Raw genomic sequence first — 20,622 nt, 5'->3', positions numbered from 1 at the left:
GCCCAGGTCATGCTGCCCCTTACGGAGCTCCTCAAAACAAAGGGGAAGGGGGAGGAAGCGAAAAAACCCGGCGCGCGCCTGACTTGGTCACCTGAATGCCAACGCGCCTTTGATGAGCTCAAACGATTATTCACTTCTGAACCAGTCCTTGCCCACCCCAACGAGCTGAAACCCTTCGTGGTACAATGTGACGCTTCCGACGTTGCGGTGGGGGCCATATTAATGCAGAGGGACGATGAAGGGGGGCTCCGGCCCTGCGCATACATCTCGCACAAATTCTCAAACGAACAGAGAAACTGGTCGGTATGGGACAAGGAAGCATTTGCGGTTACGTTTGCTTTAAAAACATGGCGGTCGTGGCTAGAAGGGGCGCGAGTCCTATTCGAAATTTGGACCGATCACAAAAACCTAGAAGCCCTGACTGGCTGCCGCAAATTAACTGCAAAACAGATACGATGGGCGGGCTTTTTCGCCAAATTTGACTTCGTGTTGAAACACATTCCTGGAACAAAAAATTTCTTAGCCGACGCACTGTCACGCATGCCCCCAACACGACAGCCAAAAAGAGGAAGTAATAGACTCCCTCATTCCCCTTTCATCCGTAGCAGGGGGAGTCACAACCCGATCCGGAAAGCAAACAGGGCCCCCTGAACCGAAGGAGAGAGAACGATTCGTGGCCGAGACGGAAGCGGAGGGAGGGGAGCGGCCAGAAGGAATAGAGAAGGGAGAGGGGGGACTTTGGTTCTACAAAGGGAAAATTTACGTGCCCAAAAGCCTTAGAAAAGAAGTGCTTGAGCAGTGCCACTCCAGCCGCCTAGCGGGGCACTTTGGCTATGTGAAAACTCTGAACCTACTAAACAGGCAGTTCTGGTGGCCCCACCTAAAGAAAGACATATCAGAGTTCGTAGGCTCCTGCCCAACCTGCATCATGGCCAAGCGTAGGGAGGGGAAACCACCCGGCCACCTAGTACCCCTCCCCACGGCCACCAGACCCTGGTCGGTCGTGTCAATGGATTTCATAGTCGAACTGCCCCCCTTGCAAGGGAAGACAGTAATCCTGGTGGTGGTGGACACTTTCTCCAAACAGGCTCATTTCATCCCCTGCAAGAAGTTGCCCAATGCCAAAAAACTAGCTCAACTATTTTTTAACCACGTGGTCCGCCTACACTCGTTCCCCGACAAGGTCATTAGCAACCGCGGGCCTCAGTTCGTTGCCAACTTCTGGCGGGAGTTCTCTAAGATCACCGGGATGGAACAGGGACTCAGCTCAGCCTATCACCCTCAGACAGACGGACAGACGGAGAGGGTGAATGGGCTTCTAGAGCAATATCTCCGCTGCTTCATCAACTACCAGCAAACAAACTGGGTGGAGCTATTAGCCTTCGCAGAATATGGGTACAACAACAGCCTCCATAGCTCCACCAAGACCTCCCCTTTTCAAATAGTGAGTGTGTACGAAGGGAAGCCCTTTCCACACCTCACCTTACCAGCTGGGTCCCCCGAGCAGACCTCTTGTCAACAGTGGTGGGAGGGAATACGTAAAGGGTGGAAGGTGATTCAGGAAAACCTGGACGAGGCCAAGGAAGAGTATAAGTGGCACTTCGATAAGAAGCACTCCCCCCAGTGGGAGTTCAAGGAAGGGGAGAAGGTATTCCTGTCAACCAAAAACCTCCCTCTCCCTCAAGCGTGCCGCAAGCTGGCCTACAAGTATCTGGGGCCCTTCAAAATAAAAAGGGTAATTAACAAGGTGACTGTAGAGTTGGAATTACCCAAGCTACTGAGTAAGATCCACCCTGTTTTTCATTGCAGCCTTCTTCGCAAAGATCCTGGAGCTACATCCTGGCACCCTCGCCCTCCAGAGCCACCTCCTACTCGAGTGAAGGGCCAGAGCCACCATGAGGTGCAGGAGATAGTGGACTCAGTAGTCAGGCGAGGGGTGCTGTACTACCTCATCAGGTGGAAGTACTTTCCTCCGAGCTGTGACGAGTGGGTCAAAGCTAGCGATGTATCGGCTCCCCAATTGCTTAAGAAATTCCACCTGCTGTACCCGCACAAGCCCAAGGCGAACAGCTTAGGGGGGGCAGCATGTCAGAACTTGTAACTTTCTTATATGATGTTAGCCTTACTGACTCCATATTGTAATCCAATACTAACACACTATGCTTTGCCTCTGTAACTAACACAAAATGCTCTGCATTTCAAACACCCTGTGATCACTGGAGGGTGACAGATAACCCCTGGTCAACATCTGCAGGTGGCCCTTTGAAGCCAGGCGCAGCAGGCCCTCTCAGCGGGACTGCATCCTCTCTTCTGATAACAACTCCTGAGAACGAGACACTTGTCTGTAAACCGTGTGAAAGATTGCTTTATTGTTGCTGTCTTAACCGCATAAAATGTAACTAGATGCCAGGTTCAGGCATCAGTGTTATCTTGAAGCTCCAGTACTATAGTTCTCGAATAAATGTCTATACTTTGCAACAAGTTTTGGGTCTTGTTTGACGTTCTGCCAGTTCTGACACCTCTCCCCACAGAACCATCAAGTTTCAAAAAGATTGGTCCAATTTTAGGGGCACCCAAAAAGGGCTCGTTTTCCCTATGACGGGAAAAAAAGCAATTAGTCACTTTCCCCACCGTAATTACAGTGGAAAAAGTGCCCATGGGGGGGAGGGGGTTGAGTGAGAGGCACCAAATTTGCAGGGCTGCCTCTGATGCCTCTCTCCCACAGAACCCCCAACTTCCAAAAGGATTGGACGAAGGGGTTCAACTTTAGGGGCACTATCTATGGTCGGAAAACCTCCCCCAGGCAGCAGTCAGATTCTCCTAGAGAACCTCTGCAGTCAAGTCAACTGTGCTGAGGGTGCTAGCTTGCAAGGGACATAGTTGCCCAGTAGAACAAGTGCTACTGTGGCAATGGTAGCACAATGCACAGCACCTTAGTTCAAATTAGAGAATCTCAGATTTAAAAATTGGGATGAGGGGCTTTCTGTAGGGACTGCAGCACAGAACCATTGCATTGAATGCACAAGTGCCAAGCAGCAGAGATAGGGCATGGACTTTCCACATGCAAAGGAGTTGCATACTGAACCATAACCCTACATAAGAAATACCTGTAGGGAATCCTGTAACACTACACTGTAAGAAAGAAAATTTTGGAAACTAGAATAGGACACTTGGGTTTTAAAAGAAGCTTCTGAGAAGTCAAGCTGCTCAAGGGGAGCATTAACTTATGTGGCAATAAGCAAGTAACTTGTAACCCTGTCACTGCACTGTACTTATTCTAGTTCTTGGTTCTGGCATGGAACAGAAGCATTCCTATCTATGATAACAAAGTTGAGAGACCAGTCAATGCAAAAATACTCAAGACCCAGTAACTCCCAGGACTTCATAGAGATATTGGCTTCCTATCTCAGTGGGCAAAATAATTTGCTCAGCTCTTAATTTTCCCCAGAATTCAGACTGCTGGTTTTAAAAGAACCAGTACTTTCTTTTTTTTAAATAAAGTGTCCCTGTTCAGGGTAAGTGCCTGCTTGGGGTGGGTTAGGGTTTTCTTTGGGGTGGCAAATTGGTCAAGTCTTTCGAAGTTAAAATTCTGTGCAGGGTTTAAAAGCTTGTTGTGGAAGTATTTCAGTACTTTCATTCATGATATTACTGTATTATTGCTGTTATTTTGTTGCTGGATGCGGGGCAGGGTGTTTTGTTCACTGTTGTTAATTGTTTGGTTAAATTTCTGATCATGTTGTGTTAGTGGTTGTTTGCAGATTTAATTATTGTTACTGTTTTGTGGATGTTGACAGATGTTTTAAAGAGTTTACTGGTGTTTCCTTTGTTGCTTGGGGGTAGGTGAGAGCTGCTGTTGTGGGGTTGTGTCTTGTGGTTTGCTTCTCCTGGATACTGTTGTTGCTTTTTTTTGCATGTTCTGCTGCACAGTGTCATTTATTGTGAATTTAGGATTGGGGTTTTTTTTTAAGTTCACTTCCCCCCCTATTCTAGTTCCTGGGGAGGGGACTGGTGGTGGGTGTTGCTGTGTTTGTGTGTGCTGTTTTGTTTTTGGTTCAGGTTCAGTTCATTTTGGCATTATTGGGGGGGCACTGTTGCTGGCTTGGTTGACGGTCAGGAAGCACCATTTAGAGTCAAGATGTATAATAAGACCTGGGTGGTCACTGAGTATAACTAAGAATGGAGGAAGGAAAGAATACAGCAGCATACAACTACAAACCTGAACACTTAAATGTGAGAGAATCACATTTATTAGGATTACTGGCACCACAAGACAAGCAAAGGACAATGCTAGGTGGTATAAGCACCACCAGAACTCCGTGAGATTCAAGGAAAAGGGTGCCCCCTCATATTTCATATGGGGGGGGGATTTATTGCCAGGAAGCACCATTAGAATATAGATGCCAAAATGACAGAGTGGTAACTGCAGCCAGAAGTGGATAAACATATTAAAAAAGAACAAAAAAGCTGCAATTTCAGAACAGGTACTGATGGGGTTAATAACATGCCTGAGAACTAAGTTTGACTGCAGTGGCACTTTTAAGACCAACATAATCTATTTTATATTAAAAGCTGAGAACTAAACAATTTAGTTATTAATTATTACTTGTCTTAATTATTAAAATTATAATTGCTGAGATAGGAAGCTATTATCTCTGTTATGTCATGGGGGTTCCATTGTGTTAACTGTTTTTACGATGACTGGTCTTTCAGCTTTGTCGCGATAGAAAAAGAATGCTTCTCTCTTTGGGAATGGGCCATGCCAGAACCAAGATGTAGGATAAGTATGCAGCAATGACAGGTTCCCAAGATACTTGCTTTTAAAAGTAGAGCAGAGGTGATATTTGCATGCCACTTGGCAGGTCAGTCAAGGTTGCCCTTGAGCAGCCTTGATTTTATTTATTTTTATTTGATTTATATCCCGCCCTCCCCACTGAAGCAGGCTCAATTTTTCATCAGCTTCTTTAAAAACCCAAATGCCCTAGTTTCTAAGATTTTCTTTCAGTGACAAACAACAAATGGAGTGTTGAGGGATTCCACACAGGTATTTCTTCTGTGGGGCTGTGGTTCAGTTGGCAGATGCTTGACATGAAGAAAGTCCAAGCTCCATCTCTGCTGCATGGAAGTAGTGCATTCAAAGCACTGTTCTGTGCAGCAGTCCTTGCAGAGAGCCATCACCCCAATTTTTGAATGAGATTCTCTAGTTTGATTCTCTATTAATTTTTAAGATTTTATCTGTTTTAAATGTTTAATTGTTTACATGTTTAAATATTGTTTAATTTTTATGTCTGATCAATTGTTGGAAGCCGCCCTGAGCCACTTGTGGGAAGGGCGGGATATAAATTCTAAATAAATAAATAAATAAAATCTAATGTACTGTTTGTGCCAATGGCATTAGGATGGTGGCACTGGTTCTGCACATTGCCTGTGGGGGAGAGGCCCTTGCAGCTGCCCTGCATCTTTGGGGGCTCTCCCTCAAACCCTCTGCTCCCCAGAATCAGTTTCCCACTGTTATTACAGTGGGAAAATTGACTGATTGCTTTCCCCCCACTATTTGCAGAAATGGGCCTATTTGGGTGCCCCTAGAATGGGAGCCCCTGATCCAATCTTTTTGGAACTTTGGACTTCTGTAGGGGAGAGGCCCTTGCAGCTGCCCTGCAAATCAGGGCCTCTACCTCAAACCCCCTCCCCTTCTGTTGCCTTTCATTATACCCTATTTTGCCATTGATTTCAATGACCCAAAGGTACAAAGGAGATGGAAAGACACTCTTTAGGTGCCTACAGAATTGGATCCCCTGGTCCAATCTTTTTTGGACTTGGGGGTTCTGTAGAAGAGAGGCCCCTAGAGCTTCCCTGCAATTTTGGAGCCTCTACCTCAAACCCCCTCCGCTCCAGCTGCCTTTCATTATACGCTATTTTGCCACTGATTTCAATGGCCCATAAGGTATAATGGGAAGATGGGGGCACCCTCTTTAGGTGCCTATAGAATGGGACCCCCTGGTCAAATCTTTTTGGGACTTGGGGGTTCCATAGGGTAGAGGCCCCTGCAACCTCCTGGCAATTTTGGAGCCTCTACCTCAAACCCCCTCCTCTCCAGCAGCCTTTCATTATACCCTATTTTGCCATTGATTTCAATGGCCCATAGGATATAATGGGGCTGTATATTCAGGAATAGCTGAATATCTCCAGAATCAGATTCGGCTACCGAATCTGCTATTAGGAGATATATGGCTTTCAGAATTTTTTAGCCCCGAATACCCCCGAATCTGAATTTTTTTGAGTTTTTTTCTTTTGCACACCCCCTAGTCAGAACCATATTCATATGACTACTTTCAGATAGAAGAACAGCCATATGACAATATTTCCCCTAAGTATCTCTACAGTGGTTTAGATGGGAAAGTGGAAAATTATTTATATATACAAATGCTAACACATAACAGGTTTTAGGCAAATATAAGCACAACTGAAATTTTTAGAAAATTTTAAATATGCATAGACTGCCAGCAGAAGAGATGTAATACAAACATATTTCTGAATTTATTTATTTTTTATTTTATTCGATTTATATCCCGCCCTCCCCACCGAAGCAGGCTCAGGGCGGCTCACAACAATATAACAATAAAATTTACAATTCCAAACTCCAACAGCCAAAACTGAATGGCAATGCAAGTGAAATTTTCTGCGATGGAAGCATGACAGCTGAACTCCTGGCAAAACCCGCATGAGATCTAGTGGTATTTTAAAATGATGGTAGCAAAAATTCTGAGACTTGCTTCCATCAGCAGTTCTTAAAATCTCACATTTTCAGAGACTGGACTTTGGAAAGATACAGGGCTAAAGGAGACTATTATAAGATTATAAGGTTGAAACTAAATCCAGCGATGACAGAGGTCCTTTGCTTGGGTCGCCGTGGTCTGGGAGGGGAAATTCCCCTTCCAGCTCTTGACGGTGTGCCACTGACAATGGCGTACAGGGTCAAGAGCTTGGGGGTACTACTTGAGCCTGCCTTAACTATGGAGGGCCAGGTAGCAGCCACTGCTAAGTCCGCATTTTTTCATCTTAGGTGGGCGAGGCAGTTGGCTCCCTTCCTGGAGCAGGACGATCTGGCAACAGTGATCCATGCAACGGTCACCTCAAGGTTGGATTACTGTAACGCCCTCTACATGGGGCTGCCCCTGTGCCGAACCCGGACGTTGCAGCTAGTGCAGAACGCTGCAGCTCGGCTGTTATTAGGGCTCCCTAGACGGGAGCACATTCAGCTGGGCCTCCGGGGACTGCACTGGCTGCCAATAATATACCGAGTCCAGTACAAGGTGCTGGTTATTACCTTTAAAGCCCTATATGGCCTAGGACCTGCCTACCTTAGGGACCGTCTCTTCCCATATGTCCCCCAGAGAGTACTGCGATCTGGCTCTCAAAATCTGCTCGTAATCCCCGGGCCAAAGGAGGCCCGCTTGAAGTCAACCAGGGACAGGGCCTTCTCAATCACAGCCCCTTGCTGGTGGAACCAGTTACCAGACGAGGTCAGGGCCCTGCGGGATATCGGACAGTTCCGCAGGGCCTGTAAGACAGTCCTCTTCCGGTTGGCTTATAACTGACTGGCACCAAAATACTTAAGGAAGTCTATAGATAGCACACTGTTGGATTGATGTATTGATATTAATGTTTTAATTATGTAAATTGCTATTGTATTTTTTGTATTTTAATGCTATTGTATTTTAATTCTGAATTTTATTGTTAGAACTTTTATGCTGTGAGCCGCCCTGAGCCCGCTTCGGTGGGGTAGGGCGGGATATAAATAAAAATAAATAAATAAAAATAAGATGCAGAGATCTCACACCTAAACAAACTTTCACTGATTTCTGAAATAGAATACACTGCTGAACAGAACTGAACATTAGAATTAACCACATCCTTTCGCAAGGCCTTACATCTCTTCTGTTTCAAATCATTTCCGGTTGAAAACTCAATGTTCATAAACAGATAAATCTGGATTTCTTCCAGTCAGCTTGTTTGAACTGCTTGAGTCACTGCCAACCATACAGGACTACAGGAGCAGCTGCTCTGGGTAGCCTGATAAGAGGAGAGCCAAGATGTCTTTTCCATCATTAATTCTGTTGGCCATTCTATGCCTATTTCCCAACCATTCCAGGGAATTATCCCCATTTTTTACAATAATATAGAATCTCCTTGGCTGAAGCAAAAAGCTTCATAAAACTGTGTTTTCCAAGCGGTATATAGTTAGGTATGTATACACATACCCCAGTTTGAAACCTTACTGACACAGCCTTCTTCCCTTTAGTCAATCACAAAAGTTATAGAGCCACACAGTGAAACAAGCATTAAAACATTTTAAATGATGTAGTTAATTCTTCTTCTCTAACTTTCCTCTCAGTAGATCAATGATAAATGTAAATAGTATGCATTCACTACAGGCTATTTCCAGCTCTATCCAAAGCTAGGTAGGTAGGGGCTGTGACATTAACCTCTAAGGAGAAATGAAATAGGGTTTGGGTAAGGAAATCACTTTTGCAAAATTCTGTGCACACTTTATTGCTAAAACATCAAAATCAACATTTAAAATAAAGCTGTATTTTGCTGATAAGCAGTAATTTGCTTTAAAAACATATTTTTAAAAACAGCTGCAGAAAAAGAATCATGGCCTCTCCCAAGGGTTGTGGGTTCAATTATATTAAAAGTCTATGCGCAAAGACAACCTACTCTTATATTATTGCATATAGGGAGGCAGGGGATTAGCTATTAAGTGATAAGGGAAGGGTTCTCTGTGCATGCTCACAGGTTTCCCCTCCCCTATCCAGAATCAACTCAATGCTGAAGACAAATTCCTGAGCTAGCCCCTGTGGAACAATTTAAGCAAGTGACATGTAAACGTTTTGTAGCAAAATAAAAAAGAAGTCTTATGCCACTTTAAGAGGCTTTTATCAGATGCCTGGAGTAAATCCTCAATGGAGCTAGGCTATGCAAAATGTAGCATCTCTTGTTCTATGCAGATTGCTCACAATGGCCATAATAATGTTTAAGTTCTAGTTAATATAATTAAATTGAAGTCCAACAATTATTTGTGCTACAATAAATCTGTTGTCTTTGGGAGTCACAAAGCCTTTTCACTTATACAGACAGCAGTTGAAACCCCCATTAAAATGTATTCTGCTACAGAGCTATGATCCTTTGCAATGAAACAGCAATTATTATATTGTTGCCAAACTACTGAAGAAGTCAGCCCCATCAGAGAGCAGGAAGCTGTCAGTTACTAATTCCTTATGTGTCTAATGGAAATCTCCCCCCTGTTCCCCACCCACACTAAGTTCAGAAGGGGCAAGACACTAGAAGAAAGAAAAGAGAATGTCTAACTGAACCAGAGTCTATGCATGCCAGTCACAGAGCTGGCTTCAGTCTAATGGAGGACACCCCAGAAAAACGTTCTGAATAATAGTATTTAACATTAAGACAATTAAAAGTTTAATTAAAATACAAGAAAATGGAGATAGTTTTCCATGCTGTACTGTTTAGAAACTAGGGATGGGAGAAAAGGAGGGAGATGGTAAAACTTAATTTCAGGTGATAAAATATCTTGGATCAGCATGGCGGTAGCTTATTAGGATGTGATATGGCACTACCAGTTGGGCAGCGAGCATAAAAATCCAGATTAAACAAGAGCTTTACTTGAGCAATAAGGGGAAAAGCAAATTATACTGCCTGGTTTTAAATATACAGAACCTGGAACTATCTAGTGTCTGTTGCATAGAAAGGTCTCTCTCATATTTAGGATTAGTTTGTCATCAGACATGTACACCAATTTTAGGTGACTTCTGGGTCATGAAGATATTATCTCTGTATGGCAAAAGGTCGGTAGCCCCTCACTCTGCTAGGGAGTGAATCCATCTAGGGAAGGGGTGTCAAACTTATTTGCTATGAGGGCCAGATCTGACACTAATGGGACTTTGTGGGGCCGAGCCATAAATGTAATAAAATGTAATGCCAGGTAGCAGAAATATAAACTTTATAAAGGATACAGACAAACACAATTAAATATATTTTTAAAACTTATAATACAAACATGCTTAAAACTTGTGATATTTTGTTTAAAATGGGGTGGGGGAATAGTAGGATTTGGCAATGCCATTTTAAAAATAAAACATGAAGAAACAGCACAACAGCAGAAACTTAACATATCAAATGCTCTGAACCTAGGAAAACATGAAATGGCAGGGCATTGCAAGATTCTTCCCCACCCCACCTCCATGTACTCAGATTAGCAGTGGCTCTCCACTGTAATATCCTCCTTTGGATGTGCGTTCCCTGGTCACTCACTAGGCACTAGTTCATTCAGCAGAGACAAGCTGGTTCAAACAAAGCATCAACACTTTGTTTGCAAGGAGCTTCAACAGGCCATAAACATTACAAAAAGTGAAACTTTCTTAGCTCCACTCCACTGAAATACATTGCAGCTTTTACAAGCCCAGAAGCCAGCAAAGACAAGGCAGAAGGAGCTGGGAATTTTGACAGCCTCGGAGCTTCAAAGCGTGAGGACAGGAGGAGGAGAATGGGGATGAAAACTGATGAAGTCCCGACTGAAGCCCTGAGTGGGCCGGGTGTAGCCCACAGGCCAGGAGTTTGACAGCCCTGATCTAGGACTCTTAATTTTTAGAAAAATACAAAGTTGAAAATATCAACATACTTTAGCTAGTATTCCTTATATACATGAATATTCACAATCTGTTTCAACCTAACAACTCCTTCTCAATATAATCAAACCTCATCAAAAAAATTTCAACGAGGCAGTTTTCCCATTTTTATTATATCACAGATTTTTACTCGCCACTCTTATTTGGTGAAGATCAAGGCAGAGTTCTTCTACATCTAACATTTCTTTAGGCACACATCTGAGTAGGCAATATTTACTCAAGTGTACTTTAACATTTCAGATTAGGACAATTAGCACAATTCCCTGGAACATGGTTCACAATTGTGGGAGGTTAACAATATACACTCTTAAATCTTAGCCAGTTTCTTTTTAGAAAATTATGAAGGAAAACAAAGTTCTAAAATATATCGAAAAATGTTTTGGCAAAGTGAGCAAATGAATTCCTTCAGAATTTAGCATAAAGATATATAAAAGCCCTACACCAGGGGGTGTGGCCTAATATGCAAAGAAGTTCCTGCTACAAAAAAAGCCCTGCACACACACACACACTTCAGCTAGATTATATGCACATTTCAACTCATTAACGAATCAAAAGCTATTAACTGTACATTATCATATTTTAACAGTAAAGTTTTCACTCTGATTTCCCTGATTTAATTTTATCTATCTAAGCCTGAATCTGTCCCTAGAGTATAGATCAAAGAAATGTATGCAATGGGGCCAAGGATGGAAAGGGTAGCCCAAGGGATGGGCACAAACTGGGAAAATGCAGTTCAGTTTGTGGTATGCCCAGTTTACAAGCCATAAACCTTCAAGAATGTTTAGGGGCCAAATGAACCTATTCTGTTCATAAGTCTATGGCCCAAGTAGAAGCGCACCCCCCCCCCAAGACAGGCAGTCATTTTCCTAGAAAACACTTTTCTGGGGGGTACCTTGGGGGGCGGGGAACTCATAACTCAGACCCCATAACTCCAATCCTCACAAAACTTGGAGAGCATATAGAGGACAGTCAGCTGGAGCTCCCTCTTGAACCTCTGCCTGTCACAATGACTGCCTGTCATTGACAGGCAGTTATTTTTACAGGTGTAGGCTCCGGAGTGTATAGAATGGATCATGTGCAAGCTAGAGTTATAAAAGTCGCAGGGGATCTCCTCCAATGCTCCTCTACAAGCCCTCCAAGTTATACTAACTTTTTGCTTTGAAGTTTTGTAATCTTTAAGAACAGGGGTGTCAAACTCATTTGTTATGAGGGTCAGATCTGACAGAAATGAGACCTTATTAGACCAGACCATGTGTGTCATAAAATGTAATGCCAGATGGCAGAAATGCAAACTTTATAAAGGACACAGACAAAATTAAAGATGTTTTTTAAAAAGCTTAATGCTTAAAACATTAGCGCTCTTGCAATATTTTGCTTATTTAGCATTCTCTGATAACTGATACCACTTGTTTGGTGTAGTGGTTAAGTGTGTGGACTCTTATCTGGAAGAACCGGGTTTGATTCCCCACTCCTCCACCTGCAGCTGCTGGAATGGCCTTGGGTTAGCCATAGCTATCACATGAGTTGTCCTTGAAAGGGCAGATGCTGTAAGAGCCCTCTCAGCTGCACCCACTTCACAGGGTGTCTGTTGTGGGGGGAGAAGATATAGGAGATTGTAAGGCGCTCTGGGTCTCTGATTCAGAGAGAAGGGAGGGGTATAAATCTGCAATTCTTCTTCTTCTGAATAACTGCATCAAAATCTGAAGATGATGTCTGTGCTGTAGTAATCTTTAGTATGCTGTTCAGGTGTGTATATCTGTAAGTTGCAAACCTACCTTTGGTTTATTGACATTCATTACAGAAATCTCATGGTCAATGCTTTGAGCCTAAGACCCAGTGGAAATATGAAGTGACTGGGCATTGTGAGCTTTTGTACACAAGCTGCTTCATGTGCTGGTTAAGAACACGTGAATGCACCATGGTGCAGACTGAGGGCTATGTGTTTGTCTACAAAACTGTAGTTTTTCCCAGAAAAATAACTACAACTCCTGCGTGGCAGTGCAAGAACAGAGAGACAGCAATGTATAGTGGTCCGTATTAGCCTACTACATTTGTTGTTGCACCCCTTTGCTTTACTTTGTATGTTCATTAATGTCTAGTTTACTTTGCTTTTCTTTGAGATTTTTGTAAACTTGTAGCCAATGGCTAATTACAATAAATGAAGTTCAGTATTAGCCTACTATCTAGGAAGCCTAAATTCAAAATCCCCAGTCTCCACTTCACAGGCTTATTATTCCTCATCTAAATAGTTCACATTGCTTACCTACTGAGAAAGACTGGATCATTAAAGAATGAATACAGTGAAAAGGAGGAGAAACCCCAGTTGCACGAAGGAAAGCTTTGGCAAAACCAATTTAATGAGAGGTGGGGAGGGAGGGCAAGGCAAGAAGCTAATACTTACCTTGAATAAAACCGTGTTAGTCTGAAAGGTACTTTTTGTATTTCTCCCTTGGGATTGAGGCAGCCCAGCAAAGCAGCATTGCTCTCTTCCTCAAGGGAGGGGAGGGAGTAGCCTCAGCCAATGGAAGAGCTTGGCTCTGTAGCTCTGCTGTGTGATTGAGAGAACCTGGTACAGCTTTGATTTGGAGAGTTCTAGCTGTACCAGACTATCATACAGCAGAACTACAGTGTCAAGCTCTACCTTTGGTTGAGACTCTTCCCCCTTCCCTCAGGGAAGAGGGACGAGAGGCTGCTTTGCTTAGCTGCCTCAATCCCATGGAGAAAAATGAAAATGGCAACAACAGAAGTAGGAGAGAGGGAGAAGGAAGCAGATCATAGCAGGCTGCATAGATCTCCTCTGGGGGCTGGATTAGGCTTGCAGGATGGACTTTTGACACCCCGGATGTCAGATGAGCAGACACAGTCTGTTGGAAATGTAGTCATTCAAGAACCACTACAAACAGGTGGAAACTTCATGTCAGCTGACCTGCCACAAACTTCACTTCATGAGCCACCCAAAATTCATCACAAACTTTAGTTTGTGAGGTAGTTTGTGGTCATCCCTAGGCAGAGATTTCTACAAAGCTAACTCCTAGGTTTACAAAACAAAAACTGAGGATGCTTTACAACCACCAAACACTGAGATACAATATCTGTGCAATCCACAGTGCTATTCTAAGAAGAGTTACATCCTATTAAACCTATTAACTTAAATACAGTTGGAAGGGTGTACTCTGCTTAGGATTTCACTGTTAGCCTATTCCTCACTCCCCAACCTCAATACATGCAATTGATAGTCGCTAAACTTTAAAATATGAAAACCTTAAAGATGCACATTACCACCTTACACCAAAGCTACACAAGGCAAAAATCTAGTGAAAGAACATGGTAAAAAAATCTAGAATATGAACACAAGCAGGGCTTTTTTGTAGCAAGAACTCCTTTGCATATTAGGCCACTCCTTTCTGATGTAGCCAATCCTTCAAGAGCTTATAGGGCTCTTAGTACAGGACCTACTGTAATTTCCAGGAGGACTGGCTACATCAGGGGTGAATGGTCTAATATGCAAATGAGTTCCTGCTACAAAAAAAGCCCTGAGCATAGGTAACCCATAGTGTGTCCAGAGATCTTTGCCTTTTACATTAGAGGCAAAATTACACAGTTCCCTTCCAGGCTAGAAATAACCCATTTCTTAACAATATCAATACTAGTCACGACACGGTTGAAGTATGAACTATACAGAAGGACAGGAGGTTGCTTTTAATCAAATCTGATACTTAAGTTTTTACCACAGTATAGAAACAGTGCTGGGTAAATTAGGCCGCTGATATTTAAGGTATTAGTACTTATTGCCAATATATATATATTTGAAATGTTTTAGAACAGGTAGTTTTGAATTCACTTTTTTGTATGTCATACTTTAAACAACCAATAAGGTTTAGCCATTTTTAAAAACTAAAAAGACAGTTTGTATAACATCACCTAGAAAATTCATAACTGGAGGAGATACTGATCTTGCAATTCATTACTGAATAATGGAAAATACTATTAGCAGCTAACAGTTTTAAAATACTATTATCAGCTAACTGGATAATGGTTTTATCCACCCTGGGAATTCATCTCAGGATTCCCATAAAAATGATGTGCATTGTCTGCAAAGGTTGAAGTTTTGCATTGTTTCTAAGTTTGTGGCCAATTAGGACAGCTACATTTGATAACCTGATGCTATTTACAGTTTATTGGCACATTCTCATGTAGAAGGAAATTCTTCTTCCACGTTATTGAGGTTTATAGGGGTATAATAGTAAATAACTACCTTTACAGATAATTTTTGTCCTTTAAAAGCTGTGTATGTATGGTTTCCACTTCACTTCAGGGGATGACACAGAGTTGATGCGGCACTGAAAGCGCTCAGGATATGGATAAACTCAAGAATATGACTGAAAAAGAATGTTTTATTTGCTATAATGCATAGAAATCCATTCCTATTTATGTTCCACATTTAAACTTTTCAGCAAAGTCATATTAATTCATCTTCCATGAGAGGCAAGCTACCCACAGCAGCAACAGACCCATATATTTGAATGCATTCACTGCCATGTTCCAATAAGCCAGATGTGAGTATTTAAAATTCTTGGCTAATTATCTTATAAATTAAAATACTGTACAAGGTTATCTGTACTTGAAATGCCTTCTTAAAATATACAAAGAATGCTAGTTCATTGTCGCTAATTTTTATCTTAAAAAATCTACTCAAAAACAATTATTACAAGGTCCTCATATATATCTTTTGGCCCTGAATCAACACATCACTTTGAACAATATTTTCACTTCTGTGAAGCTGGAAATTCCTACCACTGTCAGATGCTACACACTATGCAGTGGTAAAGAGTGTCGCACCAGTATGTGAGAGACCAGGATTTGAATTCCCACTTGTGCCATGAGCGTCTGCTGTGTGACCCTGGGCCAGTCATACTCTTTCAGCCTCATTGGGTTGTTGTGAGAGTAAAATGGAAGAGAGGAGAATGGTGTAAGCGCCACTTTGTGTCTCCTTTAGGGAGAAAGGCAGGGCTCACATGAAATAAATAAAGTTTAGCTTCAAAACGCTGGGAAGGCAGGGTGGAAAGAGCAGTAGCTGGGTCAGGAAGCTTGGTAAAAGAATTTTAGCCATCATCCTTGTTACTCTAAAAGCATCTTTGCTGCTGTCATGAAGGAAAGGCTGGAGAGATATCAGCACTACCAATCTACAGCTTCACCTGAATGAGAAATTCCTGCCCCTAACTGTCATATATATTGGCAGGCAGCTTGAGGAGGACTGGAAGTGAACATATTACTACTACAACTAAAGTAAACATATCTTTCTGTTAATAATGTGTTAGCAATGTTTATCAATAATTACTAGAATTTTTTTTTGGGGGGGGGGAGTAGAAAAAACAAAAATTATGGGGAGGTTCATCTACCCAACCTTTTGCTTTTCATAAGAATCCAACCTTCTGACATCTCAAGTATCAGTTAGAGTCTCAGAGATCTACAATCAAAGATGAAACTGACCTCAAGGTACAACTTCACCAATATGAAGTAAGATTAGCTAGAATACCAGCTGAAGATTTTTCAGCTTTCAAAAGACTACTAAAAACAAATGCTGTTTTAAAATAATCCTGATATTTTCCCTGTCTGTACTAATATACAAAGTGAACGATTGTAACAGGTCTACTCAGAATCTTACTTGGGTCTATTCAGTGCAGCTTACTTTCAGGAAAGTGTTTTTAAGATTGCACTGTAACAGGTTTAGACTGAAGGGACTCTGCATAGGACTGCATCATTTACAAATATTTCTTATATACTTGGCAGATAAAGAAGATATTCATCCATCTATTTCAAAGCAAATTGATTACTCTTAGCTATAGAGATTAACTAACAAAGGACTCCTTTGTGTAAATTAATTTTCCATTAACTAGTAAGTTATTAGTCATGACTTCTGTTGATTAAAAATAAGTATTCTACAAAACTACAACAGCTACAGTCCTATATATGCATGTTATACGGAATACAAGAAGTTACACACATGCAATCGCAACTAGTTTTGACAGGACTTTTTGGCTGCAGTCTTGTACATTTTGTCTACATGTCTTACTTTTCAGATATCTGTCAAACTATTTTATGTTCCTATTCTTCCACTTTAAGAAGGCCTGCACCTTTCACCAGAGAATCAAATCAGCACAAATCAATTTTCACAGTGAATTCCAAGCTCCTGAAAGGAATCAGAACAGCACCACATGAACACATACTCTGCATACATATTAATTCATACTTTTATTAGACCGTTGTTTAGTTCCATGATCTACTTATATTAACACTTTGAGTTCAAATAATTTCTTCTAAGTAGTAGCAGTAAGTTCTTACAAAACCCAAGCTACAATCTGAGAGGTGTTCTTATTTTATCCAAATAGCAGCGATCCAAAATATCCTTCATTTTCACTGTAACACCCACCAAATCTACTCTGGAAAGTCAAAGACCTTCTAGGGTGGCACTTGATGTTGAAAGGGAAAATAGAATAACCTTTTTGGACAAAGGGCTCTTTGGATCCCAGACAAAATGTACATGTATCTTAACTACTTTCTCAATGTCCCCTAAAGGCAGACATATCTATAATTGGGATGCTATTACACTTATATAACTGAACAAAGGAGCCGAGCTTACTACACTACTCAATGTATATTGTCAATAGAGCACTTACCTGCAACACTAGTAATGGTAACTGGGACTCCTTGCACTTGGACACCTGCAGCACCCAAATTGGCAACGCTTACTGTTTGAAGATTAGGCACTGAAGCAATCTGGGCAGCATTGAGTGTTATTGGTGTTCCAGCAACAGCAACTGGTGCTATTTGAGCTATAGTACCACCACTTGAAGATACAGGAGTAATGGTTAATTGCTGGGGTAACCCAGCATTTTGAACTTGAAGGTTTGAAAGGCTTTGAAGATTCTGGACCTGTACTGTCTGCCAACTAATTTGCCCTGATGGAGTTAAAGTTGGTGCTCTTATGAGCACTTGAGTTGGACTCATTGCTTGTAGTTGAACATTTTGCAAAGGCTGTTGCTGAATTGTCTGAATAGTTTGTCCTGACTGAAGCTGAAAAGACTGGGGAGAAATAGCTTGAATGATCTGCTGTTGTGGTTGTTGGATCTGTATCTGCTGTAAAATAGGCTGACCTACTATTTGCACCTGTTGTAGAGAGTTTGACTGATCCTGCACATTTTGCAATCCGTTTGATTGAAGCTGACTAGAGTTCTGGGCCTCTGTTTCAGAAGCAGTTGTTGGGGGATCTTCAGTAGCAGACTCACAACTGCTTGCTGTGCTTGCATACTGCCCAGTTTCTGCAGTGCTTACTAAAGTTTCGCTGCTTGTTAGAGACGTAGAGGCAGTAGTCGTGCAAGTAGGAGAATCTGGCATACTACTAACAGAAGCTGTTGTAACAGGTGTGGATAGCAGCTGATTTCCATTGGAAACACCACTATCAGTGGGTTGAGTAACCTGCCCAGAACCACTGCTAGCTGCAACGTTTATTACAGGTAATGCTAGGGTTACTCCTCCAATGTTTATGGGCAATGACGTTACAACTTGTGCCTGAGTGCCAGCAATAGGCAGTTGCAGTGGAATGGAAACACCAGGTCTAATCTGGACTGGCACTGTTTGATTTGCCAAGTTCTGAGCAATAATATTCCCAGAAGCTGTCCTATTTGTAGTTGTAATGATAGCTTGATTATTCCCTGCAGGGATGAGCTGAATTTGACCCTGTAAATCTTGCAGAGCTGTGGCATTAGCAGGACTGATCTGAATTTGTTGACCTTCTGTTGTCTGAATCTGTGGGATCACTTGATACTGAACACTACCACCTGGATTCTGTACTTGTATGACTTGAAACTGTCCTGGAGTTGCTCCAGAAGAACTGCCTGGTTTTGTTTTTGAAGGAGATGCATTTCCATTGTTGCTGCTAGAGGGACTTGCTGCACTAGAAGTGACAGAAGATGCTTGTTGGACATTGTTTTCTTTTGAAGCAGGAGGAGCTGCAGCAACAAGCTGCCAAGCATTTCCAGCAAGTTGAGTCGTCACTAATTCTAATTGCTGTGGCTGATTCTGAAGCTGCACCAAACCTTGACTTGGATCTATTATAATCTGCTGTCCAGTTGCTTGATTCTCACCCGGTGTCCCTATTTTGCTGCAAGTTGCTGCCAAGAGTGCCAGGGGGGAAGGCTGAGAATCCTAACAAAGTAAAAGACAGCACAGCATATTAGGAGATAAAGATAACTTCCAAACTATAGACAACAGCAGGAATATCAAGACTTTCAAAAAACAAGACACCTAAATGCATAGCAGACCAGATGATAGGATAACTGCTAAGCTGCAATGAACCATGAAGAAAGATGAGGTCTAAGTGTTTTAACTAGTAAACTAATAGAATAGTCATTTATAATCTATATTTACTACAAAGCTAGCCTCTCCAGAATATGTCTGACAAATTCAGAAGAAATATGAGGGCAAAATGATCCATGCATAAATACAAATCAGTTCAGGCAATAAAAACTTGTGCTTATCCATATAGGTTAATACCTTGAGCTGAAGATCAGTTATTACTGGAATATTCTTATATATTGTACCTGAGAGGCTCCAGTTTTGCTTTTTTTATTGTTGCTGATGTTTTCTGCCTCAGGTGAATTCTCCCCCTCTGAGGGCATAGCTTCCTCCTTCTTTTGATCTGCAATATATATATATACACACACACACACACGTATACTTCAAACACAGGTATCTTTATTTACACAAAAAAAATCACAATATTCTCAGATTCCCTGCCCTCCATGCCTCTCTAATAAAAAGGCACAGACCAGACCATTGCAACTGCACAGGGCTCCTAAAAAACCAACGTGGTTTGAAACCCGGCCCACAGGGCTTGGTGAGTGCGTGAAAACCCAGAAAAGGAAGGTTTGATTGGTTTCTTTTCTCGGAGACTACAAGGCAGGAGGGGAGAAAAAACCACCCACAACCCTCCTCCTCCTCCTGCCCCTAAAGCATCTGCGGCTACTGAGTGGCCCAGGATGCTTTAGGGGCAGGAGGAGGGAGGCGCAAGGGAGGGGAAAATGGGAGGAAACAGCAACGAAGGAGGAATGGATGTGCACAGGAGTGAGGGCTAGGAAAGAAAGGGGGAATGGAAGAGGGAGGAAAGGAGGAGGGACAGAGGGAGGGATGAACGGGGACGAAAAAGGGACCCAGAAGGAATGGAGGAGGCAGGCTGAGGTTGGCGGGAAAGCAGCAAAGGGAGAAGAGCGCCAGGGTGGCCGAGAAGGGGGGGCGGGAATAGGGAAGGAGGCAGGGCCGGGGGGGTTACATACCGCTCATCCCGCGTTAACGCCCGCTGAGGCGCGGCTCGAGGAGGAGGGGAGGGACGGAGGGCGGGGTGCTGGGGTAGCGGCGGGGAGAAGGCCGGTCGCTGCCGGAGCTGGGAGGAGCAGGTCGGCCTATTTTTCCACGAATGGCCGCCGCTGGGCTGTGGCGTAGCTGCTCGTCTCTCCGCCCGCTGCCGCCGTTCGCCTCAGCCCCAGCGCTTGATTGACAATTTGGAGTCGGATGAGGGAGGGGGGATGAAAGGGAGGGAAATGGGGGTGGTGGAGGAGGAGGAGGGGCGGGCGCTCCGAGGCCCAGGCCGACACCCACTGAGGAGGGAATCGAAGCTGCCCGCCGGCTGGGCTTGGGGGGGAGGGTGGAGCGAGGGAGGCGCGAGCCCCACGCGCGCTGGCCCTTGGATTGATTTAAATAAATAAAACACTAGAGAGGCCCGACCTAGCTGAGGCAGCGTCGGCAAACGGCCGGGTACGTAGGATTAAAAGAGGGCAAAAAGGGGAGCGATTGAAGAAGCGCGAGCTTAAAGGAGAAGAAGATTTAACCGTCGTTGTGATTTCAGAAGGGGGGGGGGGGTCCC

General features: G+C 43.0%; 1 protein-coding gene across 1 annotated transcript in view; it reads right to left on the bottom strand.

Moving 5' to 3' along the window:
* The window catches only part of SP4 (Sp4 transcription factor), a 42,027-nt gene extending 21,759 nt beyond the window's left edge, over window positions 1–20,268 (bottom strand). Inside the window, exons 1-3 of the mRNA XM_060248637.1 lie at window positions 20,036–20,268; window positions 19,304–19,401; window positions 17,381–18,908 (exon numbers count right to left, since the gene is read on the bottom strand). Coding sequence (XP_060104620.1) covers window positions 17,381–18,908; window positions 19,304–19,401; window positions 20,036–20,042 — 1,633 coding nt within the window. The 5' untranslated portion in view covers window positions 20,043–20,268. The remainder of the gene's footprint in view (window positions 1–17,380; window positions 18,909–19,303; window positions 19,402–20,035) is intronic.
* Between the last annotated feature and the right edge of the window lie 354 nt (window positions 20,269–20,622).

Source organism: Heteronotia binoei, chromosome 10, assembly GCF_032191835.1.
Source record: "Heteronotia binoei isolate CCM8104 ecotype False Entrance Well chromosome 10, APGP_CSIRO_Hbin_v1, whole genome shotgun sequence".
NCBI lineage: Eukaryota > Metazoa > Chordata > Lepidosauria > Squamata > Gekkonidae > Heteronotia > Heteronotia binoei.
This window is presented reverse-complemented; position numbering and strand designations above follow the sequence as displayed.